General features: G+C 39.0%; 1 protein-coding gene across 2 annotated transcripts; it reads left to right on the top strand.

The window, feature by feature from the left end:
• Positions 1-642: 642 nt before the first annotated feature.
• LOC106780117 lies at positions 643-8,718 on the top strand. 2 transcript variants are annotated; one of them, XM_014668356.2, is made up of 11 exons: positions 643-1,003; positions 1,824-1,886; positions 1,980-2,071; positions 2,687-3,511; positions 3,642-3,741; positions 3,827-3,976; positions 4,086-4,871; positions 5,002-7,143; positions 7,222-7,288; positions 7,816-7,964; positions 8,042-8,718. In XM_014668356.2, exons 1-11 carry the CDS (start codon positions 937-939, stop codon positions 8,377-8,379), a joined length of 4,779 nt encoding a protein of 1,592 aa, XP_014523842.1. In that variant the 5' UTR covers positions 643-936; the 3' UTR covers positions 8,380-8,718. The 2 variants fall into 2 exon arrangements, with proteins under 2 accessions (XP_014523842.1, XP_022632591.1); XM_022776870.1 differs by having other exon boundaries at positions 8,030-8,718.
• Positions 8,719-15,349: the final 6,631 nt, after the last annotated feature.

Below are 15,349 nucleotides of genomic sequence, written 5' to 3'. Positions count from 1 at the left end.
TAAAAATTATTAAAAATAATTTTTTATACTTTTTTATGTATTGAATTTTTATAAGTTAATATAAATTTTGATAATGTTTTTTTTTTATCTTAATAACTATCATAATATCTAATTTTTATTGTATTTTAATTTTTTTATCATCATAAAAAATTCGATACAAATAGCGGTAGATTCCTTTGTTTTCATTAGTATATTTAATGTAGTTTAAGAAAGTTATGTTTTGAGCTAGAGACATTAATGAAGAGAATGTTTTAAGTACTAAAACTTACACAATTAAATTAAACACTAATTTTAATGATCTTGAAAATATTTTTTTTTTGTTAAGTATTTAAATTGCTATAATATTATGACAAAATTAATATAAAGAATTTAAGCATTTTGAATATTATGAGATAATTTAAATTTGGAAAAATTTTGACCTATAAACTGAATCCAATTTCCAGAGACAAAGTCGTAAGCTCCGAATATTTAGAAAGACCTATTGAAAATACTATATAATACCCAACCCTAATATATCCGATCTGGAAATTAACCAACTGAAAATAAAAAGGTAGATTAAAATTTTCTTATCATTTTTCTCACGTTTGCATAAAAAACTAAAACAGAAAAAAAAAAAAAATGCAATAATATATGACAGTCTCGTGGTTGCTTCTGATGTTTACCACACCACACCACACACCCTGAGCCCTCAAACCCTTACCGCATTCATTCGCTCTCTCTCTCCTTCGCTCTATCTTTCTACCTCTCTCCTTCTCTCTATCTATCTTATACCCTGCAATTCGCAAACCCTACCCTCTCAATCTTCGACGCACACTTCAACGTTCAACCCTATCTCTTTCTCGCATTCCTTCATCTATAAGCATTTCCTCTCCTTCTTCCGTTCCGTTTTCGGATCTCTCTGTTTTCCGAATTCCGACAATCCCGAACTCGACGGCGATGGGCGACGGCAAGGTCAATCTCCCTGACGATCTCTTCCTCTCCAAGACTTCTGATTCCCTCAGAGGTGATTTGATTTGATTCATTTTAATTCTCTTCAACTTTCGATTAGGGCTTTTTTTTCCGAGTTTGTTGAAACACACGTTTTCATTGTCTCGCAATCATTGCTCGATCTCCTTGTCTGGATCCGTTGAATCTCAATCCGCGATTTGTTCTGCGTGTCAATTGCGCGCCCGACAGACGGACCTGTTCATGCTTGTGTGGCTGTGCAATTTGTTTGTTTTTTATTTTTGTTTTTTTTCCTCTATGTGATTTTGTCAGTGTTTTTATTTTAATTATGGGTTAAGTTGACTTTACCTTGGGGATTGATCTATGTTAGCGTCCATTTGATTTAGTGAGTATATATTGTGATGTATGTACTGCTGTTTGCTGAGAAGTGTGGTTTTCTAAGGCCGTTTTTGGAGGGATTAGTAGTATCTCACTTTGCTGCTGTTGATAATCTGAATCTGGAATTATCGTGATTTTTTTTATTGCATAAGTAACCTGATTTGATTGTGTTGTTGGTGGGGTTGTTTTCTTCGGCGTGTGCGGCTGGTTGATTTGATTTTTCTGTTGACTTTTTGTAAAAGGTTTTAATGATATGGAATTGTAAGTTTGAATGTATATTGCAGATCCCGTCATTAAGCACTTTTATGATATATATTCAGAAGCTACTCTTTGTACCTTACGGGGAATCGATATAACTGCCTTTTGTTTTGATTTTGTTTTTGCATTTTGTTTTTCTTAAAATACTTCTTATCCAATTTATGTTACTGTACTTTAGGCATTTTTTAAAAAGATAATAAATTGGAATGACATGTTTGTTAATTTGAATTTTGGTCTGTTAGATGAAGCATCCGGAGGACATGGTGGGGAGAAAGGGATTGCAGCGCTACTTGATGATTCGAAAGGTATCGTGTTTATCTTTGTCTAAGCTAAAATCTAGTCGTGTTTATTTCTTGCGTAAATTGTTATGGTTAGTTGACGAAACATTTTACTTTCAGATCAACTGTCATCTGACAACAGCATACCCCTATCCCCACAGTGGCTGTATTCCAAACCTGTTGATGCAAGGACAACTACCAATCCGGTGGGGGTACGTATTATTTGATGTTTTGGTTTTGCCTGTGCTATTGGATACCCTCCCCCTTTCCGTGTCTATATTATAATTCTAAATCATTTTGGCCACTAAAAGTTTGTCATTTCAGAAACCTGTGAGTTTAACATGTCACAATTGTTGGAAACAGTGAGACGGAAGGATTTTAGTCATGGATTCATTTCTTAGTCTTTTTGGCAATTTTAAGAGTTTGTGATGTTTGTTTGCTATTTGCCTGGTACTGTTGTTATTAAACTTAAAGTGGCGAGGCCTTGTACTGAGTTTTAGTTGTTTTCTTTAATTTAGAATATTCTTCCAACTTAATCACAAAGTGTTTTTCTGGACCCATCTGTCTCATGGAATCGTGGGGTTCTAGTTTAGACTATAATTGCTGATTTGGGTTCCCAATTTGCACGGTAGGATTTTCAAGACATTTTTCTAATACAAATATGCAACTGATTAATATCTATTTGGTCGATTAATCTGGTTCTCTTCTCAAAGCAGAATTCTTGTGTGTTGTTCTCGGTTAAATTTGAGTGGTTATTTAAACTGTAGAATTTGATACGACCTTGGATAAATGATAGGATGACATCTCTACTTGGCTTTTTGCCTCAGGTGAATTCAACTGATCCCATACTGAAAGATAGTTGGCGTTTGGAGGGGTCCCAGGACAAGAAAGACTGGAGGAGGACAACTCCTGATGTTGACATCAGTCGCCGCTGGCGTGAAGAGGAGAGGGAAACAAGCTTGCTTGGGAGAAGGGATCGTAGAAAAGAAGATCGTCGTTTGGAGAATACTTCAACATCGGAGAATAGATCCTTGCCCTCTGATCGCTGGCATGAGAGCCGTGGTTCTGGCCATGACTCTAGAAGAGAGAATAAGTGGTCATCAAGATGGGGTCCTGAAGATAAAGAGAAGGATTCTCGAAGTGAAAAAAGAAATGATATTGAGAAGGAAGATGGTCACACTGAAAAACAATCTTCTGTTGGTGGCAATCGCATTGGGTCTGACCGTGACACTGATTCTCGTGATAAATGGAGGCCACGACATCGACTGGAAGCTCAAGCTGCTGGTGTGGCTACATACCGTGCTGCACCTGGATTTGGGCTGGAGAAAGGACGTACAGAAGGCTCCAGTGTGCGATTTTCACCAGGAAGAGGAAGGGCTAACATTAATGGAAACTTACAAATTGTAAGGTCTCCTATAGGCTCGAGTCTTGGATCTGCACTTGTGGATAGGAATAAAACCATATTGGGGAAGTCTAGCCTTGGTGCCGATTCTTATTACTACCCAAGGGGTAAGCTCCTTGACATATATCGCAAGCAAAAGGTTGATCCAAATTTTGATAGCCTGCCTTCTGAGATGGAGCATGTATCGCCCTTCACTCAACCTGGTGCTGTTGAACCATTATCATTTGTTGCTCCTGGTGCTGAGGAAGAGGTGTGTGAAATGCAAAACATGAAGCAAGACTTCCATCATGCCTTACCAATGTGTTTCAATTTTTTGTATTCTTGAAGGGTAATTTTCTTTTCAGCATTGATATTTACTATATTTTTTTTTCTTCTTTTAGGTTGTCCTTAAAGAAATATGGAAAGGAAAAATTACTAGCAGTGAAGTTGCGGGCTATTCCTTTAGAGGAAGGGATGGAGGGTCAAATGATGATATGTCAGGTAACGTATGCATGGATTTGTTTGTTACTGTAAAATAATTCACAGCTTACTCTTTCTTATCGTCTCCTGCCTTGGCTTATTTCAGGTCCTGTTCTTGTAAGTGAAGGAAAACAACAACCTTCCATTGGCAGCAGTGCAAAGGTTATATCAGGAAGTGATGTCTCGGATGATTCTGATCAAATATTAATTAGTTCAGCATCAACTGCTGGTGGTTTATTGAGAAACATTGTTGGGGGTGAGAAATCAATGTTTTTATTTTCTACTGTCCTAGTCGTCTGTTGAAAGTAAAGATTTTTCAGTTTTTTTACACATATTGATTGAATACACATAATCATCATTTTTAGAAGTTGCAACTGTTCAAGAAGGCAAGCAGAAACATATGCCTGCTATTGGTGTGCATGGCAGAGATGAGAGTTCTGTTAGCAGCATTGGAGACGGAAGCATTCCAGGAAACAAAGTTGTTGAATCAGCAACTTTTGATCTCCATAAGGGACAATCTTTAGCTTTTCTGGAACATGCTAATCGGAATGGTGTTGACTCAATTGGTGGTTCTGAAATCAATAGCAGTCTACCTGATGATTCTCGCACTCTCTTTGATTTTTCATCTCTGCAGCAAACTCCAAACATTAATCAACAGGACTTCAAAATTAATGAGAAGACATATGTGCCCGAAAGTGTTATTGCTCTTGAGGAGTTGAGTTTGTGCTATCTGGATCCTCAAGGGGAAATTCAAGGACCCTTTCTTGGGATTGACATTATTTTGTGGTTCGAACAAGGATTTTTTGGAATGGACTTGCCTGTTCGCTTGTCAGATGCTCCTGAAGGATCACCATTTCATGAACTTGGTGACATTATGCCTCATTTGAAAGTCAAGTCAGGATTAGGCTCTGGTAGTAATAGGGCTATTCAATCAGAACCTTCTGATGCCATTGGAAGGAACCTAAAAGTAGATGTGCATAATTTTGATTATGATGGGTCTTCTGCTAGCGATGATCAACCTTGGTCTTCTTCCCGACCTGATACTAGCTCAAGTGTTGGTATTCCTTCTCAAATACCCAATCAAAGTTATCACTCTGAGGTCAAGTTCTCTGATGATCAGGGCTTCACTAATATTGTTGCACATGATGAGGGTAATTTATTGGCTTTCTCATACACTGCTACTGTCATGTCTATTTACTATTAATTTTCTTATTAAATTGTGGCCTTGTTTGTGATATATGCATCTATTTCTTCTTTTATTCATATATTTTGTTTTTGTAGATATCTCTTTGTCAAAATTTGCCGGAAGCATAAATGATAAACCTTTGATGAGGCCCATGGATGTGAATACATTGCATTCTCATCCTACCGGAAAACCTCTTGCCAATGAAATTGCATTGAGTGATTCTCACCATGAAGCTGATAAGTTGCACCCATTTGGGTTATTGATGTCTGAACTCAGAGATGGTTCTCATTTAAGGCGTGCACAATCTTCCAATAGTTCTTTGAGATTGGGTGATCAGGGTCATTTTCAAGATCCATTAATGGATAGAGATGCTTCTTTTACTGATCAACAAAGCTCTATTAGTGGTATGGTTAATCAACCTTCTTTCAGGGAGAAATGGGGTGATAAATATGGTACAATTAGACATTTTCAGGAAGATCAGTTCCTTTCCCATATTGGACAAATTCAGAAAGAAAGGCTTCAGCAGCAGAGTAATATATCTAATCATTTCCCTGGTCATCTTAATGGGGCAGAGTTAGATAGGTTTCCAGGTTATGCACTTTCACAGAGCATGAACTCCAACCTACAGCAGATGATGCAGAATTCTGGATCAGATTTTGATCGTATTCTGGAGCATCAGATTCAACAATACCAGCTTGAGTTACAGCAGCAAGAAATGCATCACCAACAATTATTACAGCAACAAATGAAACTTCAGCCCCCGCAACAGTCTCAAGTCCAACAATTGCTTCATGAACAGTTTATGCAGCAGCCAATCCCTGATCCCAATTTTGGGCAGTCCAAACATGATATTTCCAGGGATAACCTGTTAGATCAGGTACAAATGAGGAGATATATTAATGACTTGCATCTGAATTCACATTCTTTAAGGCACCTTGATCCATCAATGGAACATATTATCCAAGCAAATATGGGCCTCAATGCTGCCCAAGGAAGACAAGCTGATTTGTCAGACCTCTTGTTGCAAGCAAGGCATGGTAATATATTGCCTTCTGAACAGCTTCATTTTCAGCAAGATCAGTTGCAGGCACAGCAGCTATCTTTGGCTCTTAGACAGCAGTTAGGCTTAGATGGAGAAAGACATTTTGGTAGGTCGTGGCCAATTAATGAAACTGGACAGTTGATTAGAAATCCTGGAACCCATCAACTAGGTCTTTCAGCAGGATTTAATGTTTCAGATATACACAAACAGCAGCAGAGGCTTGTGACACAAGAGGAGCAATTAAATTACTTGGGAAGGAATCTTCCAGAGCAGAACCAGAGAGGGTTCTATGATAATCCTATGATGTTTGAGAGGTCTGCACAAGGAAGGGAATTACATGACCGTCGTCGCTATTTACATCGAGGTGATCAAATGGATTCTTTATCCTCTCATCATCTACAACCAACTGATGATCTTTTTGGTCACCACCCTGATGCTTTCAAGAGTTCACTCCACGTCAACAATGGACATGTAGAAAATAGTTGGATTGATCCCCGGGTGCAATTACAGCAGCATCTTGAAGCCGTGAGGCAGAGAAGAGAGTTAGGCGATGCTGTTTCATCAGGAGATCTGAACATGTCTGGATCTGTTGGCTCTCATGAAGACAGTTCTGCACGAGGTTTCATGGACCTACTTCATAAAAAACTGGGTGTTCAATCCGCACAACCATCAGCCGTTGATAAATGGCATCCTCTTTCATCAAGAAGTGACAAATCTTGGCATGTTCCCGAGGCTAGTTCAATAATGCATCCTTTTGAGCTTCAGCCTGATCATCAGCAAGTCCATCTGAATGACCATTTTTTAGAAAGGGCGCAGAGTACTAATTCCAATGCCTTAATCCATGATCATTTGTCCAGCATGCATATCTCTGACCAATACAACAGTCTAGGGAACACTGAAAGAATGCCTCTTCGGTCTAGATCTGGTTCTTTACTTGAAGAACAATCACTCTTATCTGTAAATATGGATCCTTTACATCCCAATTACAGAATTCCTTTTCAGATTGGTAAATCATCTATGGAAAAAGACTTACTTGATTTAGAGGCAAATAAGGGTCAGAGACATGAATATATGGGCACAATGAATAATTTAGTTCCTGGGATGTCGGACATGTCAGAGCAAGTGGAAAGCATCATGAATTCCATGGAACTACCTGCAATTGCCCATAGTAGACATAGCTCACTGAGCAGTGCAGGTAATATAGTACACAACTGTTGTTTTTTTGTTGAAGTTCTGTGCATGATGGTTGAAAATAATAAACAAGATTCTGCAGGTGGTGATGGCTCATTTGGTCGAGAGATAGGCTTGAATAATTCACGAGATGAGGTTTCTGGTGACAGGTAGCATCTTTTTTTTTTTTTTTTTTTTTTTCAAACGTTCCTTTAGGTCCAAATTGAATATGGTTAACTGGGTTCCATAAATTTCTCTGGCTGACCGGTTTGCATTACATGTTTTTGTCTATTCCTGTTTATCATTTAGCAGTAGGCCTTGCCTTAGGTTGGTATAGTCTGGATGGCCCATACTATTGTTCTGAAACATTTGCACTACCTGCAAATTTTCTCCACACATGAAGTAGTTTGCAGATAATTAATTATTTTATACACTTTTTGAATGCAACTGGGTAGGTTTTCGTGGGCTGGGGCTACATTTTAGATAGTAGTAGCAGAAGAATGACAATTTGTTCTAGTTTTTGTCTATGTACTGGAATTATTGTCTATGTACTCAAGTTATTATTGTCAAAAGGGATGGCAATTTGGATATATGCATTCGTCTTAATTCATATGCATTCGTTGATAAATTGATATAATTGAATCATTATTATTGGAAAAAAAATTATTAAAGATGTTTGATTATCTTTCATTGGCAGGATACCTCCTTCAACCAAAGGTTTTGATAATACTTTCCATAAGCGCCCCCATGTATCTCGGGTTTTATCTTCACCTGATGTCCAGTCAGACCAGCCATCCGTACCCAGTGTCAATCAAAATAATTTAATAAATCTCACAGCTAGTGAAGGTATGTGATTTTCTCAACCCATTTTACATTTTACCTAGGAACATTTCAGCAGTCTGAAATAAAAGATTGTATGGCAGGGAGACGAGAACCGTCTACAAATTCGTCAATGAGTAGCATGGCAGATGCTCAGGCTGCTGGAAAGAAGGAGGTTCGATTTAGATCTTCTTCGTTCAGTGAAGGTGCGGTGTCAGAGACATCATTTATAGACATGCTCAAAAAGCCCGTTCTTGCTGAGGTAGTGGTGGATTCGCATGCAGGCAGTGGAGTTGGGAGTGAGTCATCTGATGCAGCACAAGCAGGTAGAGGCGGGAAAAAGAAAGGGAAGAAAGGAAAACAGATAGATCCTTCTCTTCTTGGTTTCAAGGTCTCCAGTAACCGGATCATGATGGGTGAGATTCAACGCCCTGAAGACTGATAGTTAATTGCTTGTAGATTAGGTGTAAAATTTTGCGAATTTTTTTGTTTTTTTGGATGAAATGGTGTACAGTCCGCTAGAGCATAGCTATAATGTCTGAATACATCTGTTTTTTACGATAGGTGTATAATAGATTTGCATTTTGAAAGCGTCGACGAGTGTGTACATAGTCAGTCAGTGAGTCACTGATGAGTGTATATAAACGGGGAAGCTATGCTTGTTATATGGTGGATGATTTTGGTGGGTGGGGGGATAGACACAATAGAATCAAAGAGAATTAATTGTATCCATCGTGGTTTGTTAAAGAGTTAAATTCTTATTCTCTTCATTTCAAAACTAGGTCAAGTAAATATCATTTTGTATTCTCTATCTTTTTTTTATCTTTTTTAATATAAAATATAAAATTAAATACTAAACATATATAGTAGCATAACAATAAGTGCGAAACTTATTCTGAAGAAATTGAGAATATTGAATATAAATTATTATTGTATTTTTGAATGTAATGAAAAAGGTAAGAGCCTTTTAAATGAAAGAAAGCAATTTTGGATGACTGTTAGCATGTGGCAGTTCCCATTCCCAAATGATGAGGAATAACAAAATTCCAAAGTGCATCCCATCCCACACTCCATAATTATTTGACTTTTTTTGGACTTATCCATTATTTTTTATAGTTGCGCTAAGGTTCAGCCATTAAATATAAGAATAATATATCTTATTGGTCGACACGAAAATATTTCTACCATATTTAATTTTAAAAATACCACTGTACTCACTTTTGAAAACAAAGTATTTTACAGTTTTACGTTTATAGTTAATTTTATATGTTTTAACACTTTCTTCTGCCCTGAAATTCATATTGGACCTTGAAAATGAAGTTTAAACTTAATTCTTTAGCTTTTGTGATACAACTCATTTGTTACCAAATCACAAGAGTCTAAAATTCAACTTTATCATCTACAATACAACCAAATTATTGTACATTTGTAGTAGATGATCTTCCACTGTTATTGCACTATTTTTACACCAAAAATATATTATCATTATTACTATTATTTTCTTATCATTGTTGTTTCTTTAATTTTTACTTAATAAGAACTAATAAATATGTCTGATTTATGAAAGTTTGGTTGCTTTCAACAAATATATTTAATACATTTTTTAAAATTTAAAAAAACACATACATTCTAGAAATATTGGTAATTGCTTGTAATATGAATTAAGTGATTATGATTAATTATTATTATTAATATTTAATTTGAATTTATGAGTATTATGATCTAAGTTATAATTATCAGTAATAATAATAATAACAACAATAATTAATAAAATATTTAAAATTATAATTAATACTATTTATGTCTAATTGAAACTTTTAAGTATATTAAAAGTATTATAAAATATGATTATGAGTAATTATTATAACATTATGCTAACAATAAAAATAATAAAATATTTAAAACATTAACTTAGAATGTTTATTTAAATGATAATAGAGGGAGTCGTATACTTTGGAATGATTTTTAAATTAAGTCATACTTATTAATAATGCTTTTAGTATGAAGTTTAAGATGCTGAAAATTATTATATACTGAATTATAAAATTGATAGTTAATTTAAATATATGTTTATAAAAATTTCAATTAGAAACAATAACTGTTTTTGGTTTGGAAGGACATAATGATGTTAGGTATAACTCTGGATGTTACTTATAAATGAAGTGGGCTATGATCTTAAAACAAAAATAAAAGTAGTCAATGATATGATAATCATTTATATGAATGAAGCAAATTTTGATAAAAAAAAAAGAAAAAGAGATAAAAATAACATATTTGGTGATCATTCATATGAAAGAAAAAGGATATTACTCAAAAATAAAAAAAACCAAGGGATTCAATGATCATTGATATGAATAAAGTGGACCCTGTTCCAAAAGAAAAAAATGAAGACAATTACTTATAACTTACTTTCCATTGAAAAAGGTGATTGTAGTAAAGGTATAAGAGGCAAGCAATTTAAAACCTCTTTTAAAATTATTAATTAAGTTTCCATTAAAAGATTTTATTTAAATTCTTTAACAACATTGAAAACAAAATGATAGGAGGTTAAAGGTATATGTGAGAAGAAACAGACGGGAGTAAGTAGTTTGTTAGTTAGTGGGTCAGTAGCCTAACTGTTTTATCAGTTAGGAAGGGGGGATGTATCAGTTAGGAGGTCAAACTTGTATAAATAGCTAGAGAGGAGAAGGATAGATCTTTTTGTTGATTCTTGTATCTGAAACAGACTTGTTAGTCTGCTTGGGGGGAGATTAGGCTCCCACGTTCCTATATTCTTGTATTCTTTCTTGTTTCACAATAAATCAGAAGAGGTTATTCAGTATTCTGGTGGGTTCTGTGTGAGTTAAAGTGTGGGAAGCTTATAGGTTTCATTACTCGAGACCTATCATTTGGTCCGACCTGTCGGATCCAAACGAATTGGAGAGAACGTGAGGATGGAGAATGCGATGGAGGCAAGGCTTGAAGCCATTGAGATTACGATGGAGGGGATGAAGGCTGAATCGGTGGCGGTGCGAAGGGACCTCCAACAAATAATGAAGATTTTGGGAACGCAAGGCCATCTCGGTCCTCAGACGGAAGGGAGTTCAGAAGATAGCTCCGTCAACGATAATCAGCACAAAGGACACAGAGTGATCGGAGTGGGCGAAAATGGTGGAAAAGGGGGAGAACAGAAACCATGGAGGAAGAGGGTAGAGTTACCGACCTTTGAAGGAGAAGAGCCACTCAGTTGGCTCAATCGGGCAGAAAGATTCTTTGACATACAGAAAGTAACGGATGACGAAGAAAAGGTGGAACTCGCATATGTGAGCATGGAGGGGAGTGCAACGTACTGGTTTACGTTTTGGAAAGAGAAGGCCCGAAATCGATCATGGGATGGCCTGAAGACGGCCATGATTAATCGTTTTGGAAAGGGATTCAGAGGCACGGTGTTCGAGCGATTGGCCACTCTACGTCAAGAAGGCACGATGGAAGAATTTGTTCGGAGTTTCGAAACGTTGATGGGGCAGACGAAAGGGGTACCGGAGGAACAAATGTTAGGGTATTTCTTGGCTGGGCTACGGGAAGACGTGAAAGGACAGGTGCGAATTCAGAATCCTTCTGAATTAATGGAAGCGATGAGGATAGCGAGGGATGTGGAAGACGCGGCGCTGCGAGTTCAAGGGTGGCAAGCAAGCGGGTTTAAGACGAACCCATACGTTACGCGACCCATCGGAAATGTGACGCGAACGGATCCGGTGAGAACCGCGACGACCCAGGTGGTGAAAACGGATGGTGGAGGAGTCGCGAGAAGAGAGGGAGTGGCGTCGAACATGGTGACGAGAGGGAGCGTTGCGATGACAGGTGACGGTCGAACCAGGGCGGTCCGTAACTTGCCCTATCCCGAGTTCCTTAAGAGGCGAGAAGAGGGTAGGTGTTATCGATGTGGAGGGCTCTTTGCCCCCGGCCACCGGTGCACAGAGAAGAGCCTTAGGATGTTGTTACTGGCGGAGGACGAAGACGAAGGGGAGACGGAGGTGATTGACGATACAGGGGAGAAGATGATGGAGTTATCGGCGTTTTCCGCTGAGGGGTGGACCGGTCCGAGAACTTTGAAATTGATGGGAACGATAGGTGAACGGAGGGTGGTAGTGTTGATCGACAGTGGCGCCAGTCACAATTACATCAGTCGGAAGGTGATGGAGGAATTGGGATTGACTGTGACAGTCACTCCGGCGTACTGCATAAGCTTGGGTGATGGCCATCGGAGGGAGGTGCGTGGTCGGTGTATCAAGGTAACGGTGCAGTTGGGGGAAGTCGACGTGGAGGAAGATTTTTACGTCTTTGATTTAGGAGGGGTGGATATAATTTTGGGAGTTGCATGGCTGGCCACCTTAGGAGAAGTGAGTAGTAACTAGGGTAATATGACTATGATTTACAAGGTGGGGGATAGGAGGATATGCATTAAGGGTGACCCATCCCTATCGAGACAGTTGGTAAAGGCTGAGTCACTGTTAAAAGTGGTGGATGCAGAAGCGGGTGCCATGGTGTGGAGTTTAAGTAGAGTGGAGGCAGAAGATAGTAGTGAGTGGGGGACAGATTTGACCGTGGGACAAAGGGCAGAGTTAGTGACTCTGCTGCAGACCCACTCACACTTATTTCGAGGTTTGCATGGCTTACCTCCGATGCGTGTTCAGCAGCACCGTATCCAGCTCAAGGAGGGCCATAACTCTATAAATGTAAGGCCTTACAGGTACCCACACCTCCTCAAAAGTGAAATTGAAAAGCAAGTTGAAGAAATGTTGAGAGCTGGAATAATCCGTCCCAGCACAAGTCCATTTTCGAGCCCAGTTATATTAGTGAAAAAAAAAGATGGAAGTTGGCGTTTTTGTGTGGATTATAGGGCGTTAAACAAGGCGACCATACCAGATAAATTCCCCATACCGGTGATAGAGGAATTATTGGATGAACTCACGGGTGCAAGGTACTTTTCTAAGATTGATCTCAAGTCTGGGTATCATCAGATACGTATGGAGGAAGAAGACATGGCTAAAACTGCATTTCGCACCCATCAAGGACATTATGAGTTTCTAGTGATGCCCTTTGGCCTCATGAATGCCCCGACAACTTTTCAAAGTACCATGAACAGCTTATTGCGGCCCTATTTGAGGAAGTGGGTGTTAGTATTTTTTGATGATATCCTCATCTACAGCCCCANCTGGGAGGANCATCTGNAGCAGCTGAATCTGGTGATGCAAANGCTGGAACGGGATGGATGGGTGGCAAATCAAAAGAAGTGTGAGTTCGGGAGAAGAAAAATTCGTTACTTGGGCCATCAAATTTCAGAAGGAGGGGTGGAGATGGATGATGAGAAGGTAAAGGCCGTAANAGAGTGGGAAGAACCCAGAAATTTGAAAGCGTTGAGAGGGTTTTTGGGCTTAACCGGATATTACAGGAGGTTTGTCGAGGGGTATGGCAAATTGGCCAAACCATTGACTGAACTATTGAAGAAAGGCAAATTTGAATGGAACGAAGGGGTGAGAGAAGCGATGAAGCAGCTGAAAAATGCGATAACTGCTGCACCTGTTTTGACTCTACCAGATTTTTCCCAAGAATTTCATATTGAGTGTGACGCGTCGGGAGTAGGAGTTGGGGCTGTGCTGACTCAAAATAAGAAGCCAATTGCGTTTTACAGCAAGGCTTTATCCGAGGGAAACCTCAGCAAATCCATTTATGANAAGGAGTTGATGGCATTGGTCTTGGCCATTCAACANTGGAGGCCATATTTGGTTGGGNGGAGGTTCACGGTACATACAGACCAAAGAAGTTTGAAATATTTGATGGAGCAAAGGATCACTACACAGAGTCAGCAAAATTGGATGGCAAAATTGATGGGGTATGATTTTGAGGTGGTATATAAAAAGGGAAGCACAAACAGGGCAGTTGACGCCCTTTCGAGGAAGAATGAAGGAGAGCTGGAGGGGAAAGAGTTAAGGGCGATATCCAGGCTTTTTTGGCCAGATTTTGAAGAGGTTATCAAAGAAGTAGAGGAGGATGCATATTTACAAAAGGTGATTGCTGACTTGAAACGGGATCCCAATTCACATGTGCCATATACGTTGGAAAATGAACGATTACATTACAAGGGTCGATTGGTACTGTCAGCCAAGTTAGTTTGGATTCCAAAATTGCTGGGTGAGTTTCATGTAACAAAAATGGGGGGACACTCGGGAATTTATAGGACTTATAGAAGGATAGCTCAGTCCCTGTATTGGATGGGCATGAAGAAGATGATAACAGAGTTTGTAATCAGCTGTGTGGTGTGTCAGCAGCATAAGTATCAAACATCATCACCACAAGGGTTGCTGCAACCTTTACCCATTCCTCAGGCAGTATGGGAAGAAATCAGCTTGGATTTTATTGTGAGACTGCCTAAGTCACAAGGATATGATGCAATCATGGTGGTAGTAGATAGACTGAGCAAGTACGCGCATTTCATGGCGTTGAAACACCCATATTCAGCAAAGACCGTGGCGGATGTGTTTACCAAAGAGGTTGTAAGATTGCATGGGATTCCAGTTTCTATGATGAGTGATCGAGACCCTTTATTTCTGAGTATTTTTTGGAGAGAGTTGTTTAAAAAACAAGGAACACAGCTCAAGATGAGCACGGCATATCATCCGGAAACGGATGGGCAGACCGAGGTTGTGAATCGTATAGTGGAGAGATATTTGCGTTGTTTTTATTCTGAACAGCCCAAGAGTTGGTATTTGATGTTGCCTTGGGCAGAGTTTTGGTAAAATACGATTTATCAAGGGGCAGCCAGGTGTACCCCATTTGAGATAGTGTATGGCAGGCCTCCTCCTTCTTTCAGCCGTTTCATTCCGGGAGAAACTCCAGTTGAAGCAGTAGCTCAAGATTTGATGACCAAAGATGAGGCTCTCAAGAAGCTGAAATACCATTTGAGTCGTGCTCAAGATTTGATGGCACAGCAAGCGAATAAAAAGAGAAAGGAAGTTGATATAAAAGTGGGGGATTGGGTGTATCTGAAAATCAGGCCACACCGACAACTTTCAATGCCAACCAGGTTGCATCCCAAACTTTCTGCACGGTATTTTGGGCCATTCAAGGTATTGCAGCAGGTGGGAAATGTAGCGTTTAGATTGGAATTACCTGAGTCAGCAAAGATACATTCAGTGTTTCACGCATCCCAATTAAAGAAGGCAGTGGGGGATCAAAAAGTAGAAAAGGATCTGCCCGAGGAGTTGCAAGCAGAGGGATCTGCTTTTTGGCCAGCGAAAATTCTGCAACAGAGGTAGATACAGCAGGATGGGAAGTCAATTCAGCAAGTATTAATAGAATGGCAGACTGGAGGTGAAGAAGGAGCAACTTGGGAAGATCTAGCCACCATCAAAGATCAGTTTCCAGACTTCAAC

This window comes from Vigna radiata, unplaced genomic scaffold, assembly GCF_000741045.1.
Source record: "Vigna radiata var. radiata cultivar VC1973A unplaced genomic scaffold, Vradiata_ver6 scaffold_146, whole genome shotgun sequence".
In the NCBI taxonomy this organism is placed as follows: Eukaryota; Viridiplantae; Streptophyta; class Magnoliopsida; order Fabales; family Fabaceae; genus Vigna; species Vigna radiata.
This window is presented reverse-complemented; position numbering and strand designations above follow the sequence as displayed.